Source organism: Saccopteryx leptura, chromosome 3, assembly GCF_036850995.1.
Source record: "Saccopteryx leptura isolate mSacLep1 chromosome 3, mSacLep1_pri_phased_curated, whole genome shotgun sequence".
Lineage (NCBI taxonomy): Eukaryota > Metazoa > Chordata > Mammalia > Chiroptera > Emballonuridae > Saccopteryx > Saccopteryx leptura.
In genome coordinates this window covers 268765805-268793397 of record NC_089505.1, presented here as the reverse complement: position 1 = coordinate 268793397, position 27593 = coordinate 268765805, and the positions used below count along the sequence as shown (strand labels likewise).

At 44.0% G+C, this 27593-nt stretch overlaps 1 protein-coding gene and 1 non-coding gene across 2 annotated transcripts in view; one reads left to right on the top strand and one right to left on the bottom strand.

Annotated features, from left to right (window-relative positions):
* Positions 1–27593, bottom strand: part of LHCGR (luteinizing hormone/choriogonadotropin receptor) — a 231427-nt gene that overhangs the window by 133068 nt on the left and 70766 nt on the right. Inside the window, exons 3-5 of the mRNA XM_066372725.1 lie at positions 8117–8270; positions 957–974; positions 523–847 (exon numbers count right to left, since the gene is read on the bottom strand). Coding sequence (XP_066228822.1) covers positions 523–847; positions 957–974; positions 8117–8270 — 497 coding nt within the window. The remainder of the gene's footprint in view (positions 1–522; positions 848–956; positions 975–8116; positions 8271–27593) is intronic.
* LOC136401721 (U1 spliceosomal RNA) lies at positions 8109–8273 on the top strand. Its single transcript, XR_010750726.1, has one exon. It is a non-coding gene; the product is annotated as a U1 spliceosomal RNA (small nuclear RNA).

Below are 27593 nucleotides of genomic sequence, written 5' to 3'. Positions count from 1 at the left end.
CCACAGTCAGCATTGTGTTGGGGACTGGGATGTGGGTGGGAGCCATTAGGCCTGGATAGATTGATTGATTCATTCAAAAAAACACACATAAAAATGTAAAGATATGTAAAATATATAGTCTATCAGTTGTTGAGAAGTGCTTTAAAGAAAGCACATATAAGGAGAATAGAGAGTACTAATGCAGAAGTGGGGGTAGCAGTTTACCAGGGAGCTTAGAAAAGGCCTTCCTCCCCAATGAGGGTGTCACCTTGTGGGTTGCATGGGAGGAAGATGCTCTGAACAAAGGGAAGAGCAAACACAAAGGCTCATCCTGAGAGCTTGCCTGCAGTGTTGGAGAAGAGAGGAAGCAGTGTGAGTAATGGGAGGGGAGGAGAGTAAGAGCCTTAAGCTCAGTCATTCGATATGTGGCAAGAGTGTGCAGGCCTTTGTGGTCCTTTGTGTGGACTTAGCTTTCCCTGCCAGTGAGCTGATGAGACAGCCACTAGTAGTGGGGAAGTCTCATGAGCAGAAGTGAACACTCACTTGGTGCGCGACCTGTGGAACATCTCTCTCGGGGGTGATGACACTGGTGCCATGCCCAGGCTGACGGGACAGCCAGCTCTGCCTGGAGAAGCTGGGAAGGAGCTGAATCTGGGAGTGTGAGTTTTCTGAGCAGAGGGACTAGCACGAGCAAGGGCTGGTATGTGCAACATCGTGACATCTTCACAGAAAGTAGGACAGTTTGCTTTGGCTTGAGACATCGGTGTGAGAGTGCAGAGGCAGGCAGGGATCTGACAAGAGACTGGTGAGGCTGGGGGTACTGGTTCAGAGGGCCCTGCATGATGCAGTAATGTGGTCGAATTTAATCCTGTCGCCAAGGAAAACCACGGGAGGTTTTCAAATAGAGAAGTGTGACATATTCCTCTTGAAATAAAAATAATTTTCACTCTTATGCCTCATTTTGTATGTCATCTAACCGTGAGAAGGCTCAGAACCTAGAGAAAGAAGAACGAGAGCTGAGTTCTCACTTTTCACACAATTCGAATTTTCCTGATCTGTAGAGTAGAATTTTATTGGCTTTATTTACCTTGCCAGGCTTCTCTAAGAAATAAACAAGATAAAGTACACTGCCCCCCAAAATAGGGGATCAAAGAACGTGCAGATACTCCAGTACTTTCAGTCTTTTGGATAGTGCATTTTCATCAATGAAATAAAAGTTGGTTTTGCATCTCATTTGCATAATTGAACAACTTTCTTGACTTGTTGTTTGCTTTCCTGATGTTTTTGTTTAATAAAAAAAAAATCAAATGCTTCTTTTTTCATTGCTTCATATTCATTTTGAAATATCCCCTAGTTTTTGTGAGCAGTGTATATGGAAGGGTATTCAGTCTGCAGCATGCCTGTCATCACTGTGACCCAAGAATAGCATAGGTGGAGTTGCCCAAAAAGTGTGTAGTCTGCTCTCGTGGGAAACACATGGCTCTGGGGCTGGACATCAGTTGGAATCTTGGCTCTACCACACACTGGCTGTGTGACCTTGGAGCATATGCTGGACCACTTGGAGCATCAGTTTCCCTATCAGCAAAATGGATTAATATTTACTTTCCAGGATTGGTATGTAGACAGAAAACAATGTGTGTGAAATACCTAGCCCTGTGATGGTCCAGAGGAGAAGCTCAATAATTGACATTTGTTATTTTTCTGAAGGTGATTATAGTGCAAACAATTGCATGGATACTTAACAACAGCCCTATTGTGGGCAAGTTACTATGCTTAGTGCTGTTAAAACAGCATGGCTGATGCTGGTAAGAAGATGTGCATCTGAATCTTAGCTGCTTCTTTAGTAGTGAGGATGGGTTTGTGCTGATCCTCTACCTTGCTTAGATCTGATCTCATCCGTGGCATGCTGTGTATCTGTGGTTGGAGGCACAATGTGGACCTGTGAAGCTGTGGGTGCCCAGAAGCACTTGGCTCATGGCTGACATGATGTAACTTCCTAGGCTCTGTCCAACTAAGCTAACTGGCTGTAGCCGAACTTACAACCATTGATTCAGACAGGCTAAAAGGAAGTGGAGGCTGAAACATGGGCTCATATAACCAGCTCATAATTTTATCCTTCTGACGAGGAAACGGCTGATTTCGTCTGAACTTAGCAGAGAGTTGTTCACATTGATTGAATTCTTCAAATAACTTCTCATCTCCCTGCTCTGTTTTGTTTCAGAGCACACGGCTTTCCATTTAAGAGAGAGAAAGAGAAAAATTACCGACCAGCTGTAATTTCTCATTTGGCAGGCGCCCAGCCATTTTCTCAGGATTTGACAGAATATGATCTCTTATTTAACTTGCTTCCTCATACTGCCCCTGGGCAAGGCTGAATTGATTCAGACTCTGGCGTAATCATTATCTTGGCTGAAGATTCACACCTACAGTTCTTCCTCCAGACTGTTCAGTGCAACCACAGTAGACTGGGAGGAAAACAGAAAGCAACACACTTGCCAAGTGGAAAGCAGGCTCACTGCCGTTTCCAACAGGACTTCCTCACTTCTGCCTTTTAAGAGTTCTCCACAGGCATTAGTAATTCATTCATTTAATAATTAATTAAGAACCTAGTGTTATTCCAATGCAGATAGTATAATCTATGATCTTTTCCATCAGGAAAGTTACAATTAGTAGAGAAGATCAGATGTACACAAATAACTCAGTTCTCATATAGGAATACATAAATGAATGACAAGTGGTAAGGGTAGGATTGAAGAGCAGGGGAAGTTGAGTTTGCCAGGAATTATTTCATGGAGCAAATAGAATGAGTTGGGTGTAAGTTGAAGGAGTGGGGTAGGCAGAGAGAGAGATGAGGGGGAGTAGGTGAATATTCCAAGCTTGAATGATGTGAGAAATAAGAATGAAGTGTTCTGACTTGTTTCCAGCTAAATACTGCCCATATGCCTCTTCTAGGCTCTGGGGCTGCAGGCTGGGGCTTTGTTCCTGTGACTCAGGACCCTCCCCTCTCTGCTAAACTCACTTCCCACCACGCGAGTCTCTCCCGGCTGCCGTTCGCTCCGGGGAGCTGGGCAGCCCTCTCCGTGTTTCCGCTTTTCCTACCAGTCTCAGTGTGGCTTCTTCAGTGTTCCTTGGTTGAAGAGTCCTCTTAGTTTAGTCCAAAGCTGGTTTTTCCAGATGATGGTTCTTAAAATTAAGTTGTAATCCACTTTGGAACCAAGTTCTGGGAGGTGGAAGTTGATACGTTTGCCTACTCCATCGCCATCTTGTCTCTCCTCCCAGAATAGATCTTTATAAAACAACTTACTGTAGTTAAATCTATCTTTTTATTTATACTTTGGTTACTCCGCTACTGCCCACCATGAAAGCTGGAATGCCCACTAGTGGGCAGTAGGGACTAGGTTGACTACCACTGTGCTAAGTGAAATAAGCCAGGCAGAGAAAGAAAAATATCATATGATCTCACTTATATGTGGAATCTAATAAACAAAGTGAACTGAGGAATGGAATAGAGGCAGAGGTGGGGTCACAGGTACCAGAGGAACAGCGTTCAGAGGGAAGGGGGATGAGGGGATGAGATCCAAGAAGGTAAAGGGATTCGTGAAATTATATATACATAACACAGAGATATAGATAGCAGGACAGCAAATCCTAGAGGGAAAGGGGAAGGGTGTTGAGGGGAGGGGGCAAAGGGGCTATAAGGGGGGACACTGGGGTGGGGGTGAGAGAGTTATATTTGGTGGGACACTTGAATCCACGTAAACACAATAAATTAAAATTAATAAAAGATTAAAAAAGAATGAAGTGTTCTATAATTGCTTTTTGAACTGAATGAAAATAAATATCATTTGGTGTAATATAATAGCAATTCAACAGCTTGAAACTTTTAAAGAGGCTGCATAGAGGGAGACCAGTTAGGAAGCAAGTGCAATAATCCAGCTGAGAGAGAAGGTAATTTAGATGAAGTGGGTAGTAGTGAAGGTGATAAGAAAGGGTGGGATTCTAGACATATTTTAGATTTTCCGGTCTCAACTTCCATTTTTATTGCCTTCCTAGAAGATCCATGGCTTTCAGATTTGGAAAAAAATGATACTATTGAGAGCAATTTCTGTCTATGTGTGACCAGAATATCTTCTCTTTCCCTCACCCATGGCATGACAGTTCTTAGAGTTATGGCTCTGCGCTTGTAGCCATGTTCCCTTAGGGTCATAGACCACACAATGAGAGAACTGAGGCCTCGGGATCCTCTAGTCCAGTCCCTTGTTTTACAGGTGAGGAATCCAAAGCTCAGAGAGAGATGAACTAGTTCGCTTATGGCTTGATGGGTAGTTAGAGTGGGACTGAAATTGGGTGTCCTGATTCTGAGTCCAGTGGTCTTCCTAAACACCACTCCCTGATGTGTAAAGAAGACTAGGTGTTCTTCCCCATTGTGGCAGAGAGTGGCTCACTGCACCCCAAACTTTCTTTTTCTTGCTCAAGCTAGTCTACACTCCCCAGTTTCTCTTGCAGTTAGTTGTGGCCATGTGACCGAGTTCTGGCCATTGGAATATGGGTGGAAGTAGGCATGCTCCTTCTTACACCTGGCCTGTAAAACCTCCTTGCATGAGCTTCAGCCTCTTCCTTCATTTGCTAACAAGATGTGGATACCCAGGGAAACCTTGAAAACAATGTATTAAAGACGGTAGAGCCTCCATTATCTTGGAACCTTGAATGACTTTATGGAACAGATGTTCCTACCTCACTCTTCTACCCCTGACTTTAAGTTCTATTGTCTTAAGTCATTGAGATCTGTGGATTTATTTGCTAATATTATCTTAAATTATATTTTGCCACCTTAAATCTAAAGAGAAAAGGACTTCAGTAAAACCACCTGAAGATCTTAACATATGCTCCCTGCAGGTGGTGGGCACCATAGCATTGAGTTAGTTGACCCTTTTCCTAGAAATCCCCAGGACAAGACTGGCTCAGAACAAGGATGGGTGGGTTGAGATTGGCCTGTACTCTCAAAAAATGTGGAATAGATATTGATCATAGAGAGGAGCATGTTGTTCCATGAGAACAGTGTTAATAGCTTGTGTAACTTTTTATTGTAAAATCACCTGAACAGCATGAGTTAATATCCTAAAATAAAAAAGAAGAGGAAGTCTCACTTCGTTTTGCCCCATCTTGACCCCTTCCCATCCCTTTTGGTAACATTTGCTATACCCCTGACATTATTCCAGGCTGGGCCTCCAGATAGTATCCCATGCCCTGGCTCCAGGAATAAGTTGGGTCAATTGTATCCTCTCTCTTAGAACTTCTAAACTGATCCAAGGTACAAAAGGATAGAAGGCTGTCAGAGTGGAGTCACCCCAGGGTAATGCCCTTGAGTGAAGGTCTTCAGGTTTTGTGGTTGGGATTTCTAGCACTTCATTGGTTTGTGTCATCCTTAGGCTTGACAGTTCAGTTTCTTTTTGTCAATTTTGTAAATGAGCTCAGGTTTCTTTCAATTTTTAAATTTACATTAGCCAGAGCAATTTTCTGTTGCTTGCAACCAAAGAACACAGGATCCATAAATTACAAAGTGAGCATGAGTGCCACAGTTGTTCTGTGAAGTTCAGTTATACTCACTTTACAGAAGAGGGAAGGCATATGACTGTCTATGGCCATCTGTAAAGTTAGGGGAGCGAGGACTAGACCTGGATCACTTGACTCTTTATCCAGTACTCCTTGAACTTGTCTATATTATGCTTTGTCTTCTTTTGCTAATAAAAACACAAGCTGTTCATCCTTTTCTTTCAAAGCAAAATGAATATAAACATAATGGTACAAATTATGAAACAAGGGAATATGTGAGGTATTTTTGTCCACATTGACTTGTATGCAAACGAGCAAAAATTTTTTTGAAAAGAAAATAAAGCCTTTAAGCATTGATTAAAGATAGCACAAATTGTCCCCAAAGTTTTCAATGTAAAACAAGATGAATCCCGAAAATTAAGTTGACAAACATATACAGCAGTGTAATTTTTTCTTAATTAAACTGACAAAGATTCTTAGTTCCACATAAATCAACAAAAAATAATAAAACTATAGTGCTCAAAGGAGGGCATTAAGAGTTGCTAAAAGGGGAATATAAGAAAAAAAATGTAATGAAATAATCCATGCTGTGCTGTCCTGCCTTCCTTGGGGTAAGTGATCGGCTGAGGCCAGGGAGGGTAAGTGAGGAGAAAGAGATAGCAGGTTGTACAACCTAATTTTTAGGGTTGTTCCTAGTGGAAGGTACATCAGACAGGCACAATGGCTGCCTTCTTTCACCTTTTGAATAAAAGAAGCATAAAATTGTAATGAAGACTAAAAGAAGTATTGATTCTTAATTTGGGGGAGATTTCCTGATGGACTCTCTATTGATACATTGCTCAAGGATAGATGTACTCCTTTAATTTTGTGTAAATTTCTATAAATTCAAAGCACTTTTTTTTCATTTCATATAATTATATGTAAGAATGGCTTAATTTCTAGTAAATGCATACAAAATACATAGGCCTGCTGTACTCACAGGGGTCACTGGCAACCAACAATGGCAGTGTTTTCCAATGAGCTAGTTACAACCTCAGAATCCTTCTCAACACAGCGTCTAGTTAGCCTTACCAGCCAATCAGAGTGAGCCCTGGGGTACAACGTGTTTGCCATCTCTGGACTAGTTAGGAGGGTTGGCTTTTGAAGCAGATGGACTAAGAATTACATCATCCTTGCCTGCTATTTAGCCTTGGGCAGGTAACTTAACCGCTCTGAATCCCACTGGTAAAAATGGAGCCGATGTCTTGAAGTTTAAAGAAATATATGTGCATATTTTGAGCTTTTAGTTTACATATTTTCCTGTCTAGATTTCTCCATCTACCTCCCTGCCTACCTCCTACCCCCACTGGGGCACAGTACAGCATCCAAGAGGATCCAGGGCTAGACAGGAAGACGGGGCAGCCTGTGGAGACCCCAGGTTTGCTTCTACAAACAGAGCCTATCAGAGAATACAGAGGTTCCAAAGGAGGTAGCAGAGAGAACTGTGGGAGAAACAAAGTGGTGAGAAAAAGCTTTCCTCAGACTAAAAGGAGTAGCCCCAGATTCCTTAAGATGGTCTGCATGTCACTGGGCAGCAGGAACCCAAGTTCTACTCCCTTGCATGACCCCAGAGAATAGTGGCTGTAGGTGTATGAGACTCCAGTTGGGGTTCCCTGCCTGGGTAGAGGGGTTCAGCCCCTATCTGGGGGGCCCCCGAGGATGAAGTGAGCCACTGCATCTGAAAGGTGATACCAGCTGGGACAGTGGAGGTTTCCGAGGGATCCTCTGTGCACAGGGGACCCAGGCCAGAGGACCCAGGACCTTGGTACCTAGTGCATTGGCCTCTTGGGTTGGCAAAGCCAAAAGGTTGAGTGAGGTAAAGTTTTCTGACATCCTGTTTGGATAAGAAATCAAAATAAAAATGAAATTAGTTTATAGAAAATAAAAAGATACACTATTTTTTGAACTTTTGAGTCTGAACCAAGATCCATAGCCACTACTTCTGTAAAGCACCCAGAACAGTGCCAGGCACACAGCAAACACCTTAAATCATAGTTATTAGGGAAGATATTTACAGAAATTCTTTTGGAAAAGTTAAGAATTCCTTTACAATGTGCATAAACATCGCAGTAAAATCATTTTTTTCCCCTCATCCTTTGAATTATTCTCCACTCCTCCACCCCCGTCCAGACCTATTTACTCCCTTCCCTGCTCTGTTCTGGGCCCCAGGAGTCTGGCCTTTGTGGTCTACCTGGGCAGGCTTTCTTGCTGGCTGGCTCCGACTGGGCCCGACTAGCAGGAGGTACAGAAGGAGCTGCGAATGTGGGAGAGAGAGAAGTTGAGGCTTTCTTACCAGCTCCTTCCCTGCTAGGCACCAGGGTCAGGACATGGCTGCATCCCTGGTAACTCCAGTTCCTGCAGGGGGCCCCCTTCCATCACCAGGCTGTGGTCACACCACTTCTCTCTTTGCCCCTTCAAGCCTCAGAGTGGGAATGGCTTCCTCCTATTGTTGGTTTTGGGGAGCTCAACACCCGTCATTGGTTCCCTATCCCTGTCTATTCTCGGAGGGCCGTCTTTCATTAAATTCTCTTCATTTGATACTTACCTGGCAGGGGAGATACCTTGATCACGAAGGTGGTTTCCCCAAGGTGAGGCTCACTCATTGCACTCCCGAGTGTGCTGACTCCTGCAATTTCCCCAAATGTGGGAAACTCGACTGCATAATTTGTGGTAGTGGGGGATGGAGTTCGTGCTCTCCCCTGAAAAAAATTTTTAAAAATTCTCTTCATTTGAAATATGTGAGTAGATTTGTTGTCCACCAGGACCTTGACTGATCACATAAGCAAGATTATTCTTTGGGTTGTTCTCCCAGTAATGGGAATGGTTATAATCATCTGGTCACTTTGTCCAACTCAGATTCTATTAGGACCTGATCAGCTCTTATCAATGACCAGGCAGGCCACTTGGGACTGAGGACCAGGCAGTGGCTGGCCCCATGGGGCAGGTTCAGTGAAGAATTATGAAAGTGTATAGTCAGGGCCTTACAAAGTGTTGCCATCACTCTGACCTGGCTTCAAGTTTCATTTCTACTTAAGATTTACTCGCACTTGGTTAATTTAAATAGCCTCTACAAGTAGACACTTCTTCATCTGTAATGTATGCTTGATACAAGCTAGTGGTGAGAAAAACAAGATGATGCGAAGTGCTTTTCACATGTATTAATCTGTGAATGTGGTCAGAGTTGTTCTTGGGCAACAGCTGTTAGTCTCTGTAAGGTCGAGCCTTATTTCAGTGGCTTTGGCTTTCTGCTTTTTGCTAAAGACATTGCAAGCTCACCCGTCCTGGGAATGCCAAACTGTAGCGTGAAACTGGCAGTTCCAAAGTGCTTGTCTTACCTGGCCAGAGAAACTTCCAGAAACAGAGAATGGGTTGGATTCTAGGTGGTTACTTCTCGCTGGGTGTGACTTCTGAGGCAAAATGAAAGGCTGCTCAGGGTGATGGGTTCATCAGCTCAAAAGCCCTCTGTGACCCTGAGATCAAAAGACTGCCTGGTGAAATCTGGGGCCGCAGGCTAACTGTTGAAGAAACAATCCAGCTTTAATTCCCATTCAACTCAGGCTCTCCTGAGGCGAGGGTGGGGCTGTGAAGGGGATCTGGGGACGGGGTTCGGTACTGGGCCTTGCAGGGATGGGGATGGAGAGGTAGTAGACAGCTTCTTCAGGAATATCTCTAGGCATAAAGCCTTTGAGGAAAGCTAACTGTGGGCTTATTTAGGATAATAAAGTAGCTTCTCTGGCAAAGTCTTGACTGTGCAGGAACAGGAATCCATGGAGGCAGTAATCGTTACACCAGGCTGAACATTGGCATCATCATCTCGGGAGCTATAAAAATACTTATGTCTGGATCCCACCTGTAAAGGTTCTGGTTTAACTTGTTTGGGGTGTGAGCTGAGCATCTGGAGTTTTAAGAGCTTTCCAAATGATTCCAATTGCAGCCAGAATGAGCCACTGATCAGGAAATTATTATGTCCTTATAGTTCAGGAGTAAAAGTCTCAGGTGTGGTATTTAGGGACTCATCAATTAGGAGAGCCCAATGTTGAGTACTTGTAATGTAACAGGTATTGTACATACTTTGTTCTTTAATTCCCACAACAATCTCATGGCATTGCCATTTCCACAGTGAAGATGAACAAACAGACTCAAGCCTAGTAATTGTCAGAGCTGGGATTAGAACCTATGCCTTTTTGACTCCATGGCTACATACTTCCTCCTCTGGATGTCTCTTAAAAATTTCTTTAGAGTTAATTCTTTGCAGGGAAGTCTAATGTTGCAGATTTTTTTTTTTTTTTTTTTTTTGTTAAGCCAGAAGGTGAGAAAAAAAATTAGTTACATACTCAATATTTTTCTGTGACAGGTTCATAATTTTAAAATAATTCAACTTTATTTAAAATAAGCCACCATGTCTTCCTTTCTCCCAGCTGGGATTTGATCAAAAGTGTCTTGTCTTTGATCATATAGTACAAAAACACTATGTAGTGTGTATGTTTGAAAATAAGTTTCTCACATTGAAAAACATGCTGTAAGAGTCTCTTCTTCATTCTGATGCAGCCAGGGACTCAGGAAGGTTTTGATTTGAGAAACTATTTCCCCCTCACATGCTTGGGTATGTATGTGTGTGCTTATGCGCACACATGCCTATATATGCACTGATGTCCATTGTGAACGGGAGTGGGGAGGTGGTGCTGATGCCTGAGGACATCAGAGGGCAGGAATGAGGCATCCTCTCCCCAGCCAACCCGTATATTCCATCACAGTACCAAGAACAACCAGTTCACTGGAACATTCTATAAATGAAAGTCAGGCTAACAGCAGTTTTGAGAAAAAGATGGGTCAAATATTATAAGCTGGAACACATGGACCAGCTGCAGGACCATAAACATCTTTCATTGTCCAAACTACAGCTGTCTCACATGTACAAGAGTGATTTAAAAACAACAACAAAACCAGGTCTTACAGAACTGAAGACAGATAGAGCTAGTCTAGTGTCTGGCATGCAGTAGGAACTCAATAAATGTTAAACAATCTTAAAAGTCTTAGTTATTGGAAATCTTGAAGCCTTGTTTGTGTTGACTAAGACTATGGCAAGGTGTGGGGGAATAGTGTTCTTTGCTGTGACGGGGGACATGCTCTTGGGGAGGAGAAGCTGGAATGCACCTGGAGGAATGGGATGGATTCAGGAAAGACTTCTTTTGAACCTTAGCTCTGCCCTTCACTAGCTTCTTGTGCATCACTGGCTCATCCTACAACTTCTCTGTGTCTTGGTTTCTCCAGTTGAAAAGGGGTACAGTGAGCTCCAAGCCCATGCACGGGGCTTTTGTGAGGCTCCTATGAGATGCTGTTTGTACAGTACTTTGTAAACTGTAAGTTGCCATAGGAATGTGAATTGTCATGTGAGTAAGAGGCAATAGGAAAGTGTTCCAAGTGCAAGGAAGAGCTGGGATGGGGAGGAACTGAGGCGGCACAAAGGGCTCTCTTCTCACCCGAATCCTTTAACCCATTGTCCTGCCCTTCACTGCTGGCTTTTTTCAGGTCCCTGTCTTGTAGTTTCCCCACCCAACCACCCACCCACCCAGGAGACTTAATGCTTCTACAGTGCAGTGACTACCATATATATATATATATATATATATATATATATATATATATATATATATATATACATTTTAAAAATTTTACTTTTGTTTAGAAAATTAAATTTAATGGGGTGACATTGATCAGTAAGAGCACATAGATTTCAGGTAAACATCTCCATAGCATTTGAACTATTGATTGTGTTGTGTGCCCATCACCCAAAGTCAAAACATTTGCCGTCCCATATATTTGTCCCTCTATACTCCCCTCCCCCCAACTCCTTCTCCCCTGATAACCACTTCACTTTTATCTGTGTCCACGATAAATTATATTTTCTCCTGATCAGGATCCTGACATATCTGTTTGCATTTCAAGTTTATATTTCTTTCCCCTTCATGGAAGGAAATAAATCTTGTTTTAGGGGCTTATTTAATACCAGCCAAGATCAAATGCTTGGCAAGTGCTAAGGGAACAATTCATGCATTTTCTGGCTCTTGCCTGTAACCTCTTGGGTCTTCAGGACAAGCAAGCCAGTTGGGGAGGATGGGAAGGATGAAGCCCTTAGTGATTTGCTGATCATTAGGTACTCCATTATCCTCTCCTGCTTGGTGGGGATTTTCAAGCACAGAGGATGGCTGAGCCAGTGGTCCTGTGTGGGCACTCCTGCCTCTCGGCTACTTCTTGACTTGAATTGATTTCTGGTTTTGCAGCTACAGTAAAGCCTCCTTCCTCTTTACTTCTTTCCCACCCAGCTCCCTCTTTGGATTTGCCAGCCCCCAACACAGTTTCTGGTACTCAACAGTGAGTGAGTGCGCGAGTGAGTGCATGGCTGCACTTCTTGATTGAGCTCTAACAGGACTGGGCCCTCCTGGGCAGGGCTCTTCTGCACCAGCTATAGATCCTCAGCAGGAGCTCAGCCCCCAGAGGGGCTTCCTTAGGTGGAACTACTTGTTACCTGCCCCTTTCTGCTCAGGTTAACAGCCTCTGTCACCTGCTGCCACAGTCAGTCACTGTAGCCAGCCTGTCAAGCCCTGCCAGGTTGAGGACCTTGGTCTCACTGAGAGATGTCAAACTGATTATTCAGTGGGTCTTTGATAGGACAGGCAGGGTGCTTTCATTTAAAATGACAACTAAGGACCAAAACTGGAAATAAAACTAAACCTGGCAATCAAACTGGGATTTTGAGCAATGTGGGTGAGAAATCTCAGCTCTAAGCAAATCTCAGTCTCTGCCCATAATCAGCTTGTGTGACCTTGGGCAAATTGCTGGTCATCTCTGGACCTCAGTTTCCCATTCTTCAAATTTAGGGTAATGAAGCATATGATTTGTAACGTCTCTCCTGGTATTTATTCTCTACACTGCTGTGCTGCTATACCTCTCAGACAGAAGCTGCCTTGCTGGCTGCTAACCACCAACTGCTCCATCTGGGGCCCAGGAACTGGGGAAACTGCCTGCAACATCCCTGTGGGGAGCCATTCCTATCCTGAGTACAAGTTTCTGTCCACTGGTGGAGGCTGTGGCCACCTGTGTTCACTGTGCCATTCTCACGTCTCAGCCTTAGCCCTTGTCTTCAAGGGCTAAATGCTCTTGAAGGGGGGTTGTTTCAGGGACAGGGCTGAACTGAGCTGGAAGGGTGAACAGAGCTGGGCTTGGAGGAGAGTTAGGACTCCCCTCACCTGTACAGGATCTCAAGTCCTTCATCTTTCCTACAACACAGGTGGGCTAGTGAAGACCAAAGCCCAGCCCTCACGTATCTTTTTTCTCCCTCAATACTTTGGCCAAGACTGGGCTACATCCTGAGCATACTTTTCTTTTTTTTTTTTTTTTTTGTATTTTTCTGAAGTTGGAAACGGGGAGGCAGTCAGACAGACTCCCGCATGCGCCTGACCAGGATTCACCCGGCACGCCCACCAGGGGGCGATGCTCTGCTCATCTGGGGCGTCGCTCTGTTGCAACCAGAGCCATTCTAGTGCCTGAGGCAGAGGTCATAGAGCCATCCTCAGCACCCGGGCCAACTTTGCTCCAATGGAGCCCTGGCTGCCGGAGGGGAAGAGAGAGACAGAGAAGAAGGAGAGGGGGAGGGGTGGAGAAGCAGATGAGAGCTTCTCCTGTGTGCCCTGGCTGGGAATTGAACCCGGGACTTCTGCACGCCAGCCCGATGCTCTACCACTGAGCCAACCGGCCAGGGCCCGAGCATACTTTTCAATTGAGATAGCATTTGGCAACAAATCTTTTATAAATGATGGCCTTGACATTATATCTGTTAGAGTAATTTACTCCTCACAGTAATTTTGACTTAGTTTGTTCTATACAGAGAGTTATTTTAATCATTCTTTCAGTTGTTATTGATGAGGGCTCTTGGAAAAAGATTAGAAGATTAGTTTAAAATTATCTCCAGTGAATTTAAAAACAATAACAGGGATGTGAATATAGATTAAAACAAATCAAGGGCTGTCATAGGCATATTAAAAGACTATTATTTGGTGAAGTGGGGACAGAGTGGTGGCACTGATGGCAAGGTTTGGATACACTGTCTTACTGGACAGTGGTCCCCAAGGCTGCCCCCCACTCCCCCCCTGCTCCTGTTCATTAGTGGTGCTGTTCTCTGTGTTCAGGCCTCTGTTCATGCTCTTACCCCTTTCTGCCATGCTTGGCCCATCCAGAGCTCTCCAGTCCAAAGAGCCTTTGTCATCCTCACCTTTTTCCGGAAGCTTTCTTTAGAACCTGTGTCTCTCTACATTCAACTGACAGGCTGGTACTATCTGTAAAAGGATCAATTACAATATTTTAGGAGAGATTTCTCTTGGTTTCCCAAGACACTAATAGTTATTCTGAGAGAGAAAGGGGAATGTTTTATGAATACATTTCTTTGGGGAATGTTGAGTTAAAGGTAAAATGGGGTATGCATATATTGCAGGACTTGTCAGAGCCTTTAATATATAATTGAACCTTCTGAATCTCCCAATAGGGAGACATAGTGTGCAGCTTTTTCCAAAGTCCTTTGATTTACCTCTAGTCAATGGGGAGTTTAATGTAAGGGCACATGGGAGAATAAGGAAAATATGAATATCTCCAAAAATTAGGGCTGCCATACTAATGGGCCTTATGGCAATTAAAATGGCTCCACGTTACTCACTTCCAGAGTTCATGGAGGAGTCTTGGGACAGGTAGTCTCAGGAGCGACATATCTAGGGTAGTTCACTTGCTGGGCACCATGCATACAACTCTGCTTTCCTCTATATTCTTTTCCAAAGATCTCACACCTAAGATGACCTAACTTTCAAGCCTGTAGCTGTGAAGCACTCTCACCCACGTGTGGTAAGAAGCACAAATCATGGCAAATAGCACATGGAGAGTCTCAGTTGTTGTGCAGTCTCATGTGATCCCTGAGTCCACAGTCTCTTGTTGATCTACTGGAGGCAAAGGATCTTCGCTTGAGAGGGTCTGGAGAAATGCATCTCTTGTCTCCCACACAGTGATTGTATTGATCACCTAGCACATGGATGAGCTGGGCATCTAGAAGGGTTCCTGCAAACGTGCAGCAATGTGGCAGGGCCAAACACACTCTTTTCAGCAGCACAAGAAATTACTCTCTAGGTTTGAAGGAAAGAAGGGTGAAACGTAGATTTCATGGAAGATGAGTGCTTCACTTTGCAGTGTGCTGTGGGGAGTTTGGATGGGTCAAATGTCTTCACTTTCTTTCCATACGGTCTCACCTGCCTCTAGGAGAGCATGCTGCCAGAGAAAACCAAGCTGTACACCAACGGCTCTCTTTTTAACAGCAAAGTCAACCAACCAGCACTCAAGCTTTGTCATAGCCAATTTCTATGAGTCATGGCTTTAGAAAATTTGGAGAATGTGGTCTTATAGGTAGATTTGAATTCATGGAGGAACTTCAAGCTCCGTTATGGGTGAAACCATTGCATGTATCACAAACTGCCTATCCCTGGTTTCTGACTGTGATGGGATGTTTGGTGGGGTTTGAGGGTGATTTAGTATTACATGCCAACAAACACAGGGTGGGACCAGGGAAGTTGACAAGGCAGCAGAAGCTGGCGCTGCTGGCCAGGGGATCCAAGGCATTTGAGCATTACTTATCCACCTTGGCAGTTGTCAGTGTCCAAATTGGCTGTTTTATGGGTCCAGGGGGTGGCATCAGTACTGCTGGGAAGCAGTGACTATGGTTGATTCTCTGGGTTAAGTATGTGCCTGGTGGAAGCCATACAACATATTTGAAGGTGAACACATTTAGGTTTGTCTGTGTTCAGACAGACCTGGGAGTGAATTTTGATTTGGTCACTTACTAGATGTTTGGCCCTCGGCTTATTTTTTGCTTGAATCTCGGTGAGGCTCAATACAGTTGTACCTTGAGATACGAACAGACCAACATACAAATTTTTTTTTTTTAAGATACAAGCTGTGACTCAGTCCGTATTTTTGTTCGAGATCTGAGCGAAATTCCGAAATGGGAGTCGTGATTTGGAAAGCTGTCACTAGTTGGCGTGTTGGCGCATGGGTCCAGTATCGGCAGTTTGAAATACGAGTTGACTGACTTACGAGCTCGGTTACAGAAGGAATTAAATTCATCTTTCAAAGTACCACTGTATTCTTATCTGTGAATCGGTATAATAATACCGACCTCTCAGAATTTTCTGTGTATATTATAAGAGATGATATGTGCAAAGGTTTTGAAAAACGCTTGATACCTTATTAATGCTCAGTGAGCCTCTCTCTTTTCTAATGAGTATAAGGGAATTTCCCTCTTTTAAGTGGTTTACCTTAAAACCACTGAACTTACCCTTTTCCCTCCACCTGCTACATCATTTCTTGTTTTCTTTTATTAAGCAGAAAAAACAAACAAACCAATTTTCTGAAGGTGATGGAGAGGCAATTGAAGCAAGAGGATCAAATCCTGCCTGGTGTGTTTCACCTTTCCTTTTGGGTTCTTATAATTCAGTTATTGCCATGCCCCCTGCTGCCCGGGAGTCGTCCTGCTCTCCTCCAGCCCCTGACTTCACAGCACCTATCCCAAGCATGGGTGCATTCATAGCTCCACTCTGAAGTTCGATTTATACATGGCCCAAGCAGACATTCTATGGAAAGGCATTTTTTTCCCCCAAGAGAATATAAATACTGTCTCTGATTCTCTTAGTACAACCGAAACAGCTGGTCTTTTTAAGCGCTGCTCAATATTAGAGGACAAATAGGGATGGTTTGCATACTTCAGTTTTTATGATCCGGCCTCTAGCCAAGCATAGCTTTCAGCCCTGTCCTGTGATCTTACACTGTGTGTGTGTGTGTGTGTGTGTGTGTGTGTGTGTGTGTGTGTAGAGGCAGAGATATGGTGAGCTGGGTAATAGAAAGAGAAGGGAGAATTGGCAAAACTTTGCAAGGCGAGCTTCTCATTATCAGATCCTTGTTTCTCTTCACTTGGAGGTGACAGCTACTACCTTTCTCCAGGATGGATGACCTCATACTTTGCAGTTCCCCTGAGGGTTTAGGCTTCTGGTCTAAGAGCCAGTCTATCACATCCCCAACTAATTAAAGCTGAGAAGGACTTAGCCTGGAGGTGTGCTCCCACCCCTTTCACCCAGGGAGGGGTCTTTCTTTGTAAGGTCTGACCAGATAATGATCATAGCTCCCATATAATGACAATCCCTCGACACAACCACTGAAGTCTGTTCCATCCTCTCACAAGCAGATGACAAGGGGCGACACTGAGGCATCCAAAAGTGGAGTCCAGTCAGAAGAGAACCTGGCAGAGATGAGGGCAGATGGCCAGAGCTTCCCTGAGGGTAAGCTGAGGTTAAAGGGGAGCCTGGGCTGCTAGCTTGATAGACAGTCAGGCCACCCCTAGAGTACAGGTTGCGATGTTTGCAGCCTGATGCTCATGTAGGTGTGCAGAAGTGAAAAATTGTTATCCCTGAGTTAGAGGCTGGGTGTGGGGGAGCTGGACTAAACCTGGGCCCCACTTGATTGTGACAAAGGGCTTTCTATAGAATCAGCAAGTCTGGTTCTTGTGAGAACATGCCTGGGCAGGGCTGACCTTAAACCTGCATGGAACAGTGGCTGTTAGAGCAGCTGGGAAGGTGTGCTGGGTGACGACTGGGACCTCTCCCTCTTGGTCTGGCGCTCAGCTCTGCATCTCCCTGCCTCTCACCCTGGTTCTAGCTTTCTCTTTCTTTCCCCAGCTCTATGTTAGGTGCACTCCTGTGGGTGCCTGGTAGAGTGGCACTTTCCTGGGACTCACCCCAGTGATTCTGATTCAGTATTTCTGGGCTGGGGCTGAGTAACCTGAAATTTTATAATAACAGCCACATGAGCTGATTCTGGAACCGGTCTATGCACCCCACTTGATCATTACATAAAATCTAGAACTGGATTTTATTTGCTTTTATCTGAAGTGGTATTAAAACCTTCTGTTCTGAAGACTGTCCATGTGCCGTTGATAACTGTTGGCTTGCTGTTGACTTTCTGACTACATCATGAGCATTAGCAAGGAGATGTAAGGAAAAGCTATAATTTTAATTCCCTGAATGCATACATGTGTAGGCATAGAATTCACAGCTCTGTGCTTATCTGTGTTTACACAGAAAGTTCATTCATCTTGACTCTAAGTAGCAGGAACTTTATTCAGAAATTAGAACCCATTTCTGTGAATTGATACTGGCTGCTGCAGTTCCTGACTGGACTGAGTGAACAACTGGAAACGCTGATGCTCCTCTGTGTCATTATTGCTGCAATGTTTTTTCCCCAAACCCTATAAGCCTTTGCAATGTTTTTATCTAACAAGGATGTGAATAGCAAGTTTCCAAGATATAAGCTAATGTCTCCGCAGGACCTCAGAGTTTAGACATATCCTCTCTCACAAGTGGAGCAGAAGAAATGATTAAGCAGGCTCAGCTGACTCTCCCCAAGTCCACAGGGGGCAGCATCTCATTTCCATGCACTTGCTGAGGATGGTTCTGGAAGGTTGGGGTTCTGCTGGTGGAAAGGTATGTTGCTGCTGCTGGCTGATTGGGCTCCTAGGTTAGCCTGAGGCTTTAGTTCTGTATTATTATTATTTTTAAGGTGTCTCTGTCATTAGTTTTGGAGATAATTTGTTACGTGGCTGGAGAAAGCCAACACCACATTCTTATTTAGTGGGAGTCCTGATGTTTGGCACCTTGTTCCTGTCTGTCACTAGCCAGCTGTGTGACTCTGAACAGTACATGAGTCTCTTAGTCCTTGGTTTTCTCATCTTTGAACTGGGATGGGACCTGTCTTACCTTCAAAGTCTTTGAATAGAGTCAAACAAAACTGGATGGGGGAATTCTGTGGGGAACATACATCCAGTCTAACTTCAAACAGTACTAATGTTCTAGGCCTGTTTTTTTAATACAGAGCCATGGGGAAAATGCATCACAGTCTTTATACTGATATCCAGCTTTTGGAAACCCAGTTCAAAATCAACACGATTGTTTAAATAAAGTTTAAAAATAAAACCAGCAGTGTTTAGAATCTCTTCTCTTTTTCTTGACAATGATTTATTTCTTATTTTTCAAAATCATGTGATGGATTACCAGGACCTCTCTGGGGAACTCAGTGTATGTGTGACTCCATTTACCTATACCAAAGGTAGTCAATCGGTCATAGAGGAAGCACACTTCAGAATAACAGCTCTGATGGGAACAGGGGTTCCAAAGGTGACAGCAGCAGTTAGAAACTTACTGTGGAACTGCCAAAGTTGTCATTGGTCATCTGAGGTGTCCCATACCAGGGGATATTTATAGCAGTATATGTAAAGCCATGAGTCAGCTAGGTGGTTCTGCACACACCCCTGAAACAGACAAAAAAAAAATTAAAAATAAATGTCGGCGACTGAGCATATACTCAGCATAAATCAGTGACCTGGATGTCAGGACATCTGTCCCATCACTAGGAACTGCCTGTCTCAAGAGTGGGTATTTAATGCAGTTGTTATTCTCTCCATTGTTAAATTGCATTAACATTAGAATTATCCAGCACAGAATAATTATAATGCTGCTGCCAGATTAGAAATTGGCAGAGACAAATGTTCTAATGCAGAATGTGTCACAACATACCAAGCAAGTCGCCGTTTTTCTGTTCTAAAGTCAAAACTCACATTGGTAACTCAACCAATGTCAAGAATTGTTAGCCAAAATAGAAACACACTGAAACCTGTCATGAGGGTGGGTGGGTTATGAGGCTAGGTAAAAATGGTGAAGGAATTAAGCAAAAAAAAAAAAAAAAAGCAAAAACATAAACAAAAATAACTCATAGACACAGACCACAGTATGGGATTACCAGAGGGAAGGGGGATGGGGCGGGCAGAAGAAGGTACAGGGGGATAAATGGTGATGGAAGGAGACTTGATTTGGGGTGGTGAACACACAATACAATCTACAGATGATGTATTATAGAATTGTATACCTGAAACCTACATAATTTTATTAACCAATGTCACTCTAGTAAATTCAATAAAAAGAGTAAAAGAAAAAGAATTGTTAGCATACTGAATGTGAAATTGCCTAGAAAAATTTAAAATGTGAGACATATATAAGGTATTATTATGATATTTCTAACAGTTGTAGGCATCTCTTTTTAAAAAAAGTGTTTATTAAACTATAATGTGCATTCCATAAACAGCACTCAACTTAAGTTGCATATAAACTCATTAATTTTAAAATTTTACCTTAGCTTTTAAATTTTGAAAAATGTCTTTGTGCCTTATGTGCTTGACCAAGAAAGTGCTGTACGGGGTTATATGTTAGGATTGGATTCATCTAGGTACTAAAGCTGATATAGTTATATTCCTGGGACAGAGGCCAATCCATGCACACATCTCTCAAATCAGGAGTGTGCTGTGTATTTCAATGTATTTATATATGTGAGCATATGGATATTAGAAGATCAAAACCTAGGACTTATATAGAAGTGTGTGTGTGTGTAATAAGGCTCTTCTCACTATAGGAACATAGCCCCAGTGAAGAAGAAAATGGACCTGGATCTCACCAGGAATGGAAAGGATCCCAGGATCTGGGAATCAGGCTCCTCGCCATTATGGGCCTCACGGTTTCTTCTCCCTCTATACCTTTGCTTCCCTCCATGTGACCGCTCTAGCTTGATGTCATCACTAGGTCCTCTTTTTTTTTTTTTTACTACTCATAGTTTCTTTTCTCTTGTAACTACATGGCTTGCACATAGCTGCAGCATGCCTGGGCCCCGCCTCTACATTAAGGCATCTTTTCAGTGGCTCCTGCTAATGATGAAGCAGTCTTTTCTGAATGTCGGAGACCGAAAACTATAAGTTGGGTACGTCACCTAGAATGGCTAGGAATTGACTGCTTCAACCTCGTGAAATGGAGACTGGAGAAGTGGGTATGTGGGTGGTTCCAGAAGATACTGGGACTCTGATGAAAGAAGGGAAGGACAAAGAGAAGAGGGAGCACGCCCATGAAGGGGGTTACACTTCTCCCACCCATTCAGGAGAAACAGGACTTGCTCAGTGATGAAAACTGTGAACCGAGATAAGCCGCCAAACAGACCAGGATGGGGTTATGGCTCGAAGCTTAACCAGCGGTGCTCGCCTGCAGCCGAGGAAGCCCATGCAGTGACAGATGAGTTTGCCCTGGCAGACATTGCTTCTAAGAAAAGCCCTGACTCCTAAGGCAGCATGCTTCTTCCTGTTTCAGGTGTGAGTTGGAGTGGCTTTTTCAGGCTGACGTACCCCAGGAATTCCCAGGCATCTTTATAGCATGTGCCTCAGTGTTAGAAATCTGTGTAATGTGTTATTTTCCACAAACTGTCTTAGTATGCTTTTGTAGGATTAAAGCTTGTCCAGTATTTTAGATGCACCCAAGGGGGAAACAAAAAAGAGAGTGAGTTGGAGAGAAGGTATTCCCCAGGCTTCCTTCTAAGAAACTGAATGCCTGAAGAACTCACGAGTTAATACACAGGGAGGTACTCTTCGGTTCTTTTCCTAAGGAAGTAATCCAGATTTAACAATCGAGAATTTGCGTAAAACCAGAGGAAGGAAACTAGAGGCTGTAGCGAGCAAGGGTACCTCAGGCAGAGAGGTGCCTTGTGAGCCTTTGGCCCTTGAAATCCCATTTGTGTGTCAGGGGGAGGGAGCTGCTCCTGTCCTATTGCAGAGCTCGGGGTCCGAGGGGCTGTACTGACCATTCCCAGCACCACTGACAAACCCTCCAGCTTATTTCCAGCCACCGGGCGTGAAGCCGTGCTTCTTCTTTTTTTTTTTTTTAAATTAATTAATTTATTTTTTTAGAGAGGAGAGGGAGAGACAGAGAGAGAGAGAGAGAGGAGAAACAGAGAGAGAGAAGGGTGGGAGGAGCTGGATGCATCAACTCCTATATGTGCCTTGACCAGGCAAGCCCAGGGTTTCAAACTGGCGACCTCAGCATTTCCAGGTCGACGCTTTTATCCACTGCGCCACCACAGGTCAGGCCAAAGCCGTGCTTCTTTGATCTCAGCTTCCCTCAAACCTGTCCACAGTTTTGCTCAGAAGAAACACAGATAAACACGTTGGTTTCCAAATCTGTCTGAGCTAGAAGCAGCTCTGGATGTGGTGCGACTGTCTACCTGGCAGCATGTGTTAGGAGGATTACCCACCCTGAAGTCTCTCCATTGCCCAGAGCCCTGTAAGATTCTCTTTTCAGGAACATAAACTATGCGAGAAGTGGTTAATAACATTTTACCTGTTGTCAGAGACATTTACTATCTGTATATGTGAGTGCTTTTAAATAGATAAAGCCGTGTGGGGGTGCTGTGGTTACAATAGATGAAGGTTCTTTCCCTGAGTCGGTCACACATCCGTCAGCAGTGGGGCTGAGTGCTCACAAGCAATTAGGTGCCATGTGAATGATCGCTCCTGCAAGCAGCTCAGCGTGAATGGCAAGAGGCAGTCCGTCATTTTAGAGCCGCTGGCCAAGCCTCTGTTTTTCTCTGGAAGCCCCAGGGAGGTCAGTGGGAAACAGTGAGAAAGCCTTCCCAGGCTAGCTCTTCAACTGGATCTTCTCTAGGAGAGAGTGAGAACGGGCTCCTTGGCAGGCCTTTCCCTTAGCGGTCATGGACGGTTTTTAGACTTCATTAACTATGAGCCAAGGAGGCTGGCTTAGTGAGGAGGTTCTGTGATTTTAAATCATGGGCTGAGAAAAATTGGGAAACGGGGCAAAGAGAATCTGAAATCTTTCAGCCTGAGAGCTGCAGTAAGCAGCAATGATAGCTCTCGATTTTAAAACAATTTTGTGCCATCTATACCAATGTCCTGTCTACATCTCTCCCCTGTCCTTACCTTGTGCTGCACTTGCTCTCTCTCCCACAGACCGTCCGCGCTCACACTACTGTCATCTAATGGCTGCACAGCTTTGGTGACCAAATTCAGCAGAAAGGATCTTGCAGCGGGGTCACTTGGCCAACACAAGTAACTTTGTTCTACTCACTTTTGAAGGACTTGAATGGTTGGCCCATTCGGGCCACTCCACAGAATCATCTAGTTAATATTTCTAAGATCCTGCTGTCCTCATGTCCCTCCTGCTCTGAGACCTCCCATGGTCCATCTGTGTGCCATGAAGTCCACATTCCTCCACTGGTGTCTCAGTGTCTCCTACGACCTTCCCACCCCATGCCTCTACAATCCCTGGTCCTGCTTCTCCCCATGTGGCACTGCCCCTTTCAGTCCTTCCCTGCTCGCATCTGTCCTTTGAAGTCCTCCTGTGCCTGCATCAGCCTGCCTAGTGAAGTCTCATCCAGTCTTCAAAGTCATCTTCAAGTCTTATCTTTTTGTGAAACTCCCTCATCTTTATTATTTTATTTTATTTAGAGAGAGAGAGATACAGATAGGAAGGAAGAGAGATGAGAAGCATCAACTCATAGTTGTGGCACCTTAGTTGTTCACTGATTGCTTTCTCATGTGTGCCTCGACTGGGGGGCTCCATCTGAACCGGTGACCCTGTGCTCAAGCTGGCAACCTTGGGGTTTCGAACCTGGGTCCTCAGCGTCCCAGGCCAATGCTCTATCCTCGCGCCACTGCCTGGTCAGGCAGCATCTTTCTACTTGTTCTCAGTTTTCTTTTTTTTTTTTTTAATAAGAAAATCCCTTAATTTTATTGTTTCCATCCCCCCTCCGCCCCCCCTGTGGCAACCATCAGCTCCTTCTCTATATCTATGGCTCTGTTTCTGTTTATTCAATTATTTAGTTCTTTTAGATTCCACATGTAAGTGAGGTCATGCAGTACTCGTCCTTCTCTGCCTGATTTAGTTCACTGTACTTTCCAGGTGCATCCAAGTTGTTGCAAATAACAGAATTTCATTTTTTAAAAAACCTTTGAATATTAAGGAAAACATGTGAACAACTTAAAGAGGTGGTTTATTATTCATTTATTTATTATTTACTCATTTATTTTTATCATAAACTACAGACTAGGAGAGAATGAGTGATGATGTGAGCAGTTTTGAAGACAATCTTATCTGGGCTGTTGGTGAGATTTTTTTTAAGGAGGGGGTTGGGAAGGGAGATGAGAAGAGTTTGAGATACTGTTGGGCCTGCTCGAACCCTGGGCTTGGAGGGGGGAAGTAGAAGCCCCTGGATAGGTTTGGGGTCTGAACCTGGGGGACAACACATCTCACTTCCTGAAGGGCACTGGAGGCTTCTGCAGGGTAGAAATGGCAGCATAGTAATCGTAGGCAGAAACAGGGCCTCATTAGATAGCCTCCTTCCCTTTACACTCAAGTTTTATAGAGCTCCTGTGAGGCATGGGGAAGATCAGAAGTCTCCTAGGTAACTGATAGTTTAACACAGCGGATCTCAACCTGTGGGTCGTGACCGACCAAAACACAGGGGTTGCCTAAAGCCATGTATTTCCGATGGCTTTAGGCGACCCCTGTGTTTTGGTCGTTACCCCGCCGGGGTCGGGACCCACAGGTTGAGAATCGCTGGTTTAACACATGCTGGGCTTGACAGGCATTCACCTTGGGGTAGTTGAGGGAGCCTGAAGCAGATGCTGCAGAGTGGACATTCCAGGTTTGAGAATAAACTGAGAGAGGACCGGCAAGGTCTGAGAGCGTCAGCAGAATCAGGGAATGCCAAAGCGAGGGCTGAGATGGGAGGAAAAATCAGAGCCTTTCCTAGAGCTAACCCGGGCCGTGCTGTGCTAAGGGAAGTGATGGCAGGTTATCTCTGAGGACAGTTATCAGTTGTGATGGGTGCTGTGAAGAAAATGAATCAAATCTGGTGATAAAAGATTGCAAAGTGTGATGGGCTGTCTTGTTGGCATATAAGTTGGAGGCAGGAGGGGGAGACCCTCACGCAGGAAGAAGGGCTCCAGGCAGAAGGAGCAGTGTGTGAAGGCCGAGAGCAGGGAGCAGGTTGGGTTTAGGGGACTGGGTTAGGGAACTGAAAGGGTGTCAGAGCACTGGACTGTGAAGCAGGAGAACAGCAGCATGAGACAAGGTCAGGAGGGTGGCTGGAGGCACATCATTCAGGTCTTCTGGTCCTGGAACTGGTTTGGATTTTTGTCCTCAGTGCAGTGGGAAACCATCAGAGGGGTTTGAACAAAGGGGTGAAACAATCTGAGAAAATTCTTATACAATAAATATTATTTTGAAAGATTATTGTGGCTCTTCTGTGGAGCCCAGATTGGGTGGGGGAAGGCGTTGGAATAGCAGCCTAGGGACAAGATTCTCCCACCCACAGAGGAAAGCTCAGTATATTCAATTTCTTTCACTTTTGGTTCTTTTGCTCTGAGCATCCTTTCTGACCTGGGGTTTGACAAGGGACTGAGGTGTTCTAGACCTCATAGGAGTTGTTTCATGTGATACATACTCATTAAACATCTAGATGTATTTGTCCTTGAGCATGTAGGGGATTCAAGAAGCAAAGACCTGATCTGCCCCCAAGGAGCTTTGGAATTACCTAAAGAAGAAAAATATTTGTATACTATTTAAATAGACAACTGTCCTCTACCATCTAGGTGCTGGACTTAGGGGAAGACAAAGATATGATCTTTAACCTAGAAGTGGTCATGTTCTGGGAGACAGAAGTTTAAAGAACATTTATACAATATTACATAACAGTGGTACATGTGTTAAGGAAGGAAGGGAAGTGTGTATCATGAAAGTTTCTTAGAAGAACTGACATTCGTGTTGGATCTTAACCAAGACTAGGGATGGGCCAGGGTGGAGGTGATAAAGGGCATTTTGGGCTTAAGACTAGTCCTACTCAATAGTAGGCCGCTGGATGCTGCACTCAATGTGAGTCAACAGTGTGAGGTGGCTACTAAGAAAGGAAGTGTCACTGAGGTTGCATTAATGAAAGCAAAGTTCCTAGAAGAAAGGAGGAGATGATTGTGTGATACTGCCTTAACTACCAGTTGTTATGTATAGATGAGGATAACTCTCTTGAAGAGGGATATACCTGTAGAATTGGATGGATATGTTCATCTGGGACTTCTGAGAAGCAAATGCCAATATGAGATTCAACACTGAATGATTTTATTAAAGGAAATGTCTTGAAAGAATACTAGTGAGAAAGCCAGGGAAGTCTGGGAGAGCCATCAGACCATGATATAAGTCTTATCCCAATTTCAGAAGAGAGGGATAAAAAGTTGGGTGAAAGCATTCTGGACTGTCATGCAGTTCAAGGAAGGGTTGGCAAAGCCTTTGGGGAGTTTTCCAGCCAAAGTTAGCTATCTGAGCATCCCATGTTTTTCAGGATTTAATATCCCTAATGTACTCAATTCTTGGCTGGGAGCAGCCTAGGTGGAGTGTGGCTCTTAATGCAAATATGTTGGTGGATTTCTCAGGCAGTAGCTGGCATCCTTGACTGATTAATCTTCCTACAGCTGGGAGACTGGAAGAGTCACATGGCTGCCTGTGGAGGATGCCTTGAGCAGTGAGAAAATTCAACACTGTACATTGGAAAGATGACTATGGTGTATTTAGCCTAAAGAAGTCTCAGAGGTAAACTTTATTATTCATTATTTTTTTAAAAAAAATTACTTATTTTACATTAATTTATTCACATGGCTATATGTTGGGAGTACCAATAGGAAAGAAACAGACTTTGCTCTCAAGGAGCTCAGAATCCAGTGGGGACTACAGTCCAATGTGAACCATGATGGCGATATGAACAAAGGATGTTGGGAGCACGGCTTGGTGATGATGCTGGTGATGACAGGGTCATTGGATTTCTGGAAAATTTTGATCTGAATCTTTATGACGAACTACAATTCTTTGGCTGAATGTGGGGAAAGGATTCCACTAATATTCAAAGAGGCATGGTATGTGGGATGATACTTAATTTTCATGTGAATAACATAATTGGATTGATTTGGCCCCAATGTGTGGAAAGTATAGGAAGACAGATTCGGGGTCAGATAAGGAAGAGCTATATGTTGGATGGAGCTTTGCAAAGGTGAGACAGGATTGCCTTGGTGCATTTCCAGTGCTGCCCAGAGCTATTTGGGGAAGCTGTTAGCAGGGGTAGAAGTCAGGTCTGGTAAGGGTGTTTGTGATTCTCAGGTGATTGTTAAAGTCTTTCCCCTACTTGAGATTCTGTGGTTCAGAGAAGTCCTTTCTGCCCTACAATCCCTGGAGGTGGCCACCCGGGTGATCTTCTGTATCCCCCAAGGCTCAGGTTGCTCACTGGCCTGTAATTTCTTATTGGCCAGGAATGGGGATGGGTGACCTATTTCTTGGAAGGACTGATTTCAGTGCCCAACCCATGATATACCACAAAGGCAGGAAGTCCCAGGTTGATCAGAGGAGTGATTTCCATTAGCACTGGTCTGATCAGCCTCTGCAAAGAAGGAAACCAGACCATGAATAAGCACAATGCAATGTTATTTCAGGAAAGGTCTCCCAAAGACTCTATCCTTCCTGGACAAGTCCTCCCTGGAGGCTTGGTAAGTACCTGAGAAGAAACAGACTGTTAATTAGCAAAGAAATTAGATTACAGACGATGAGTGGATTAAAAAGCCATGTACATATACACAAGGGAATATCATGGGGCCATGAAAAAGAAGGAAATCTTACCTTTTGCGATAACATGGATGGACCTGGAAACTATTATGTTAAGTGAAATAAGCCAGGCAGAGAAAGAAAAATATCATATGACCTCACTCATTTGAGGAATCCAATGAACAATATGAACTGAGGAACGGAATTGAGACAGAGGAGAGATCAAAGGGACCAGAGGAAAAGAGAACAGAGGGAAAGGGGATGAGAGGATGGAAAACCTGAAGGGGAGGGGGGAGGGCACTATGGGGAGGGGAGGAAGGCAGATGTTGAGGGGAATATGGGGGAGGGGGGATGCATTCAGGGCGACACTAGAATCTATGTAAACACAATAAATTAAAATCAATTGATAAAAAATCAAAACAAAACAAAAAAGAAATTAGATTATATATTTCCTGAAGTTACGATCCATAATGT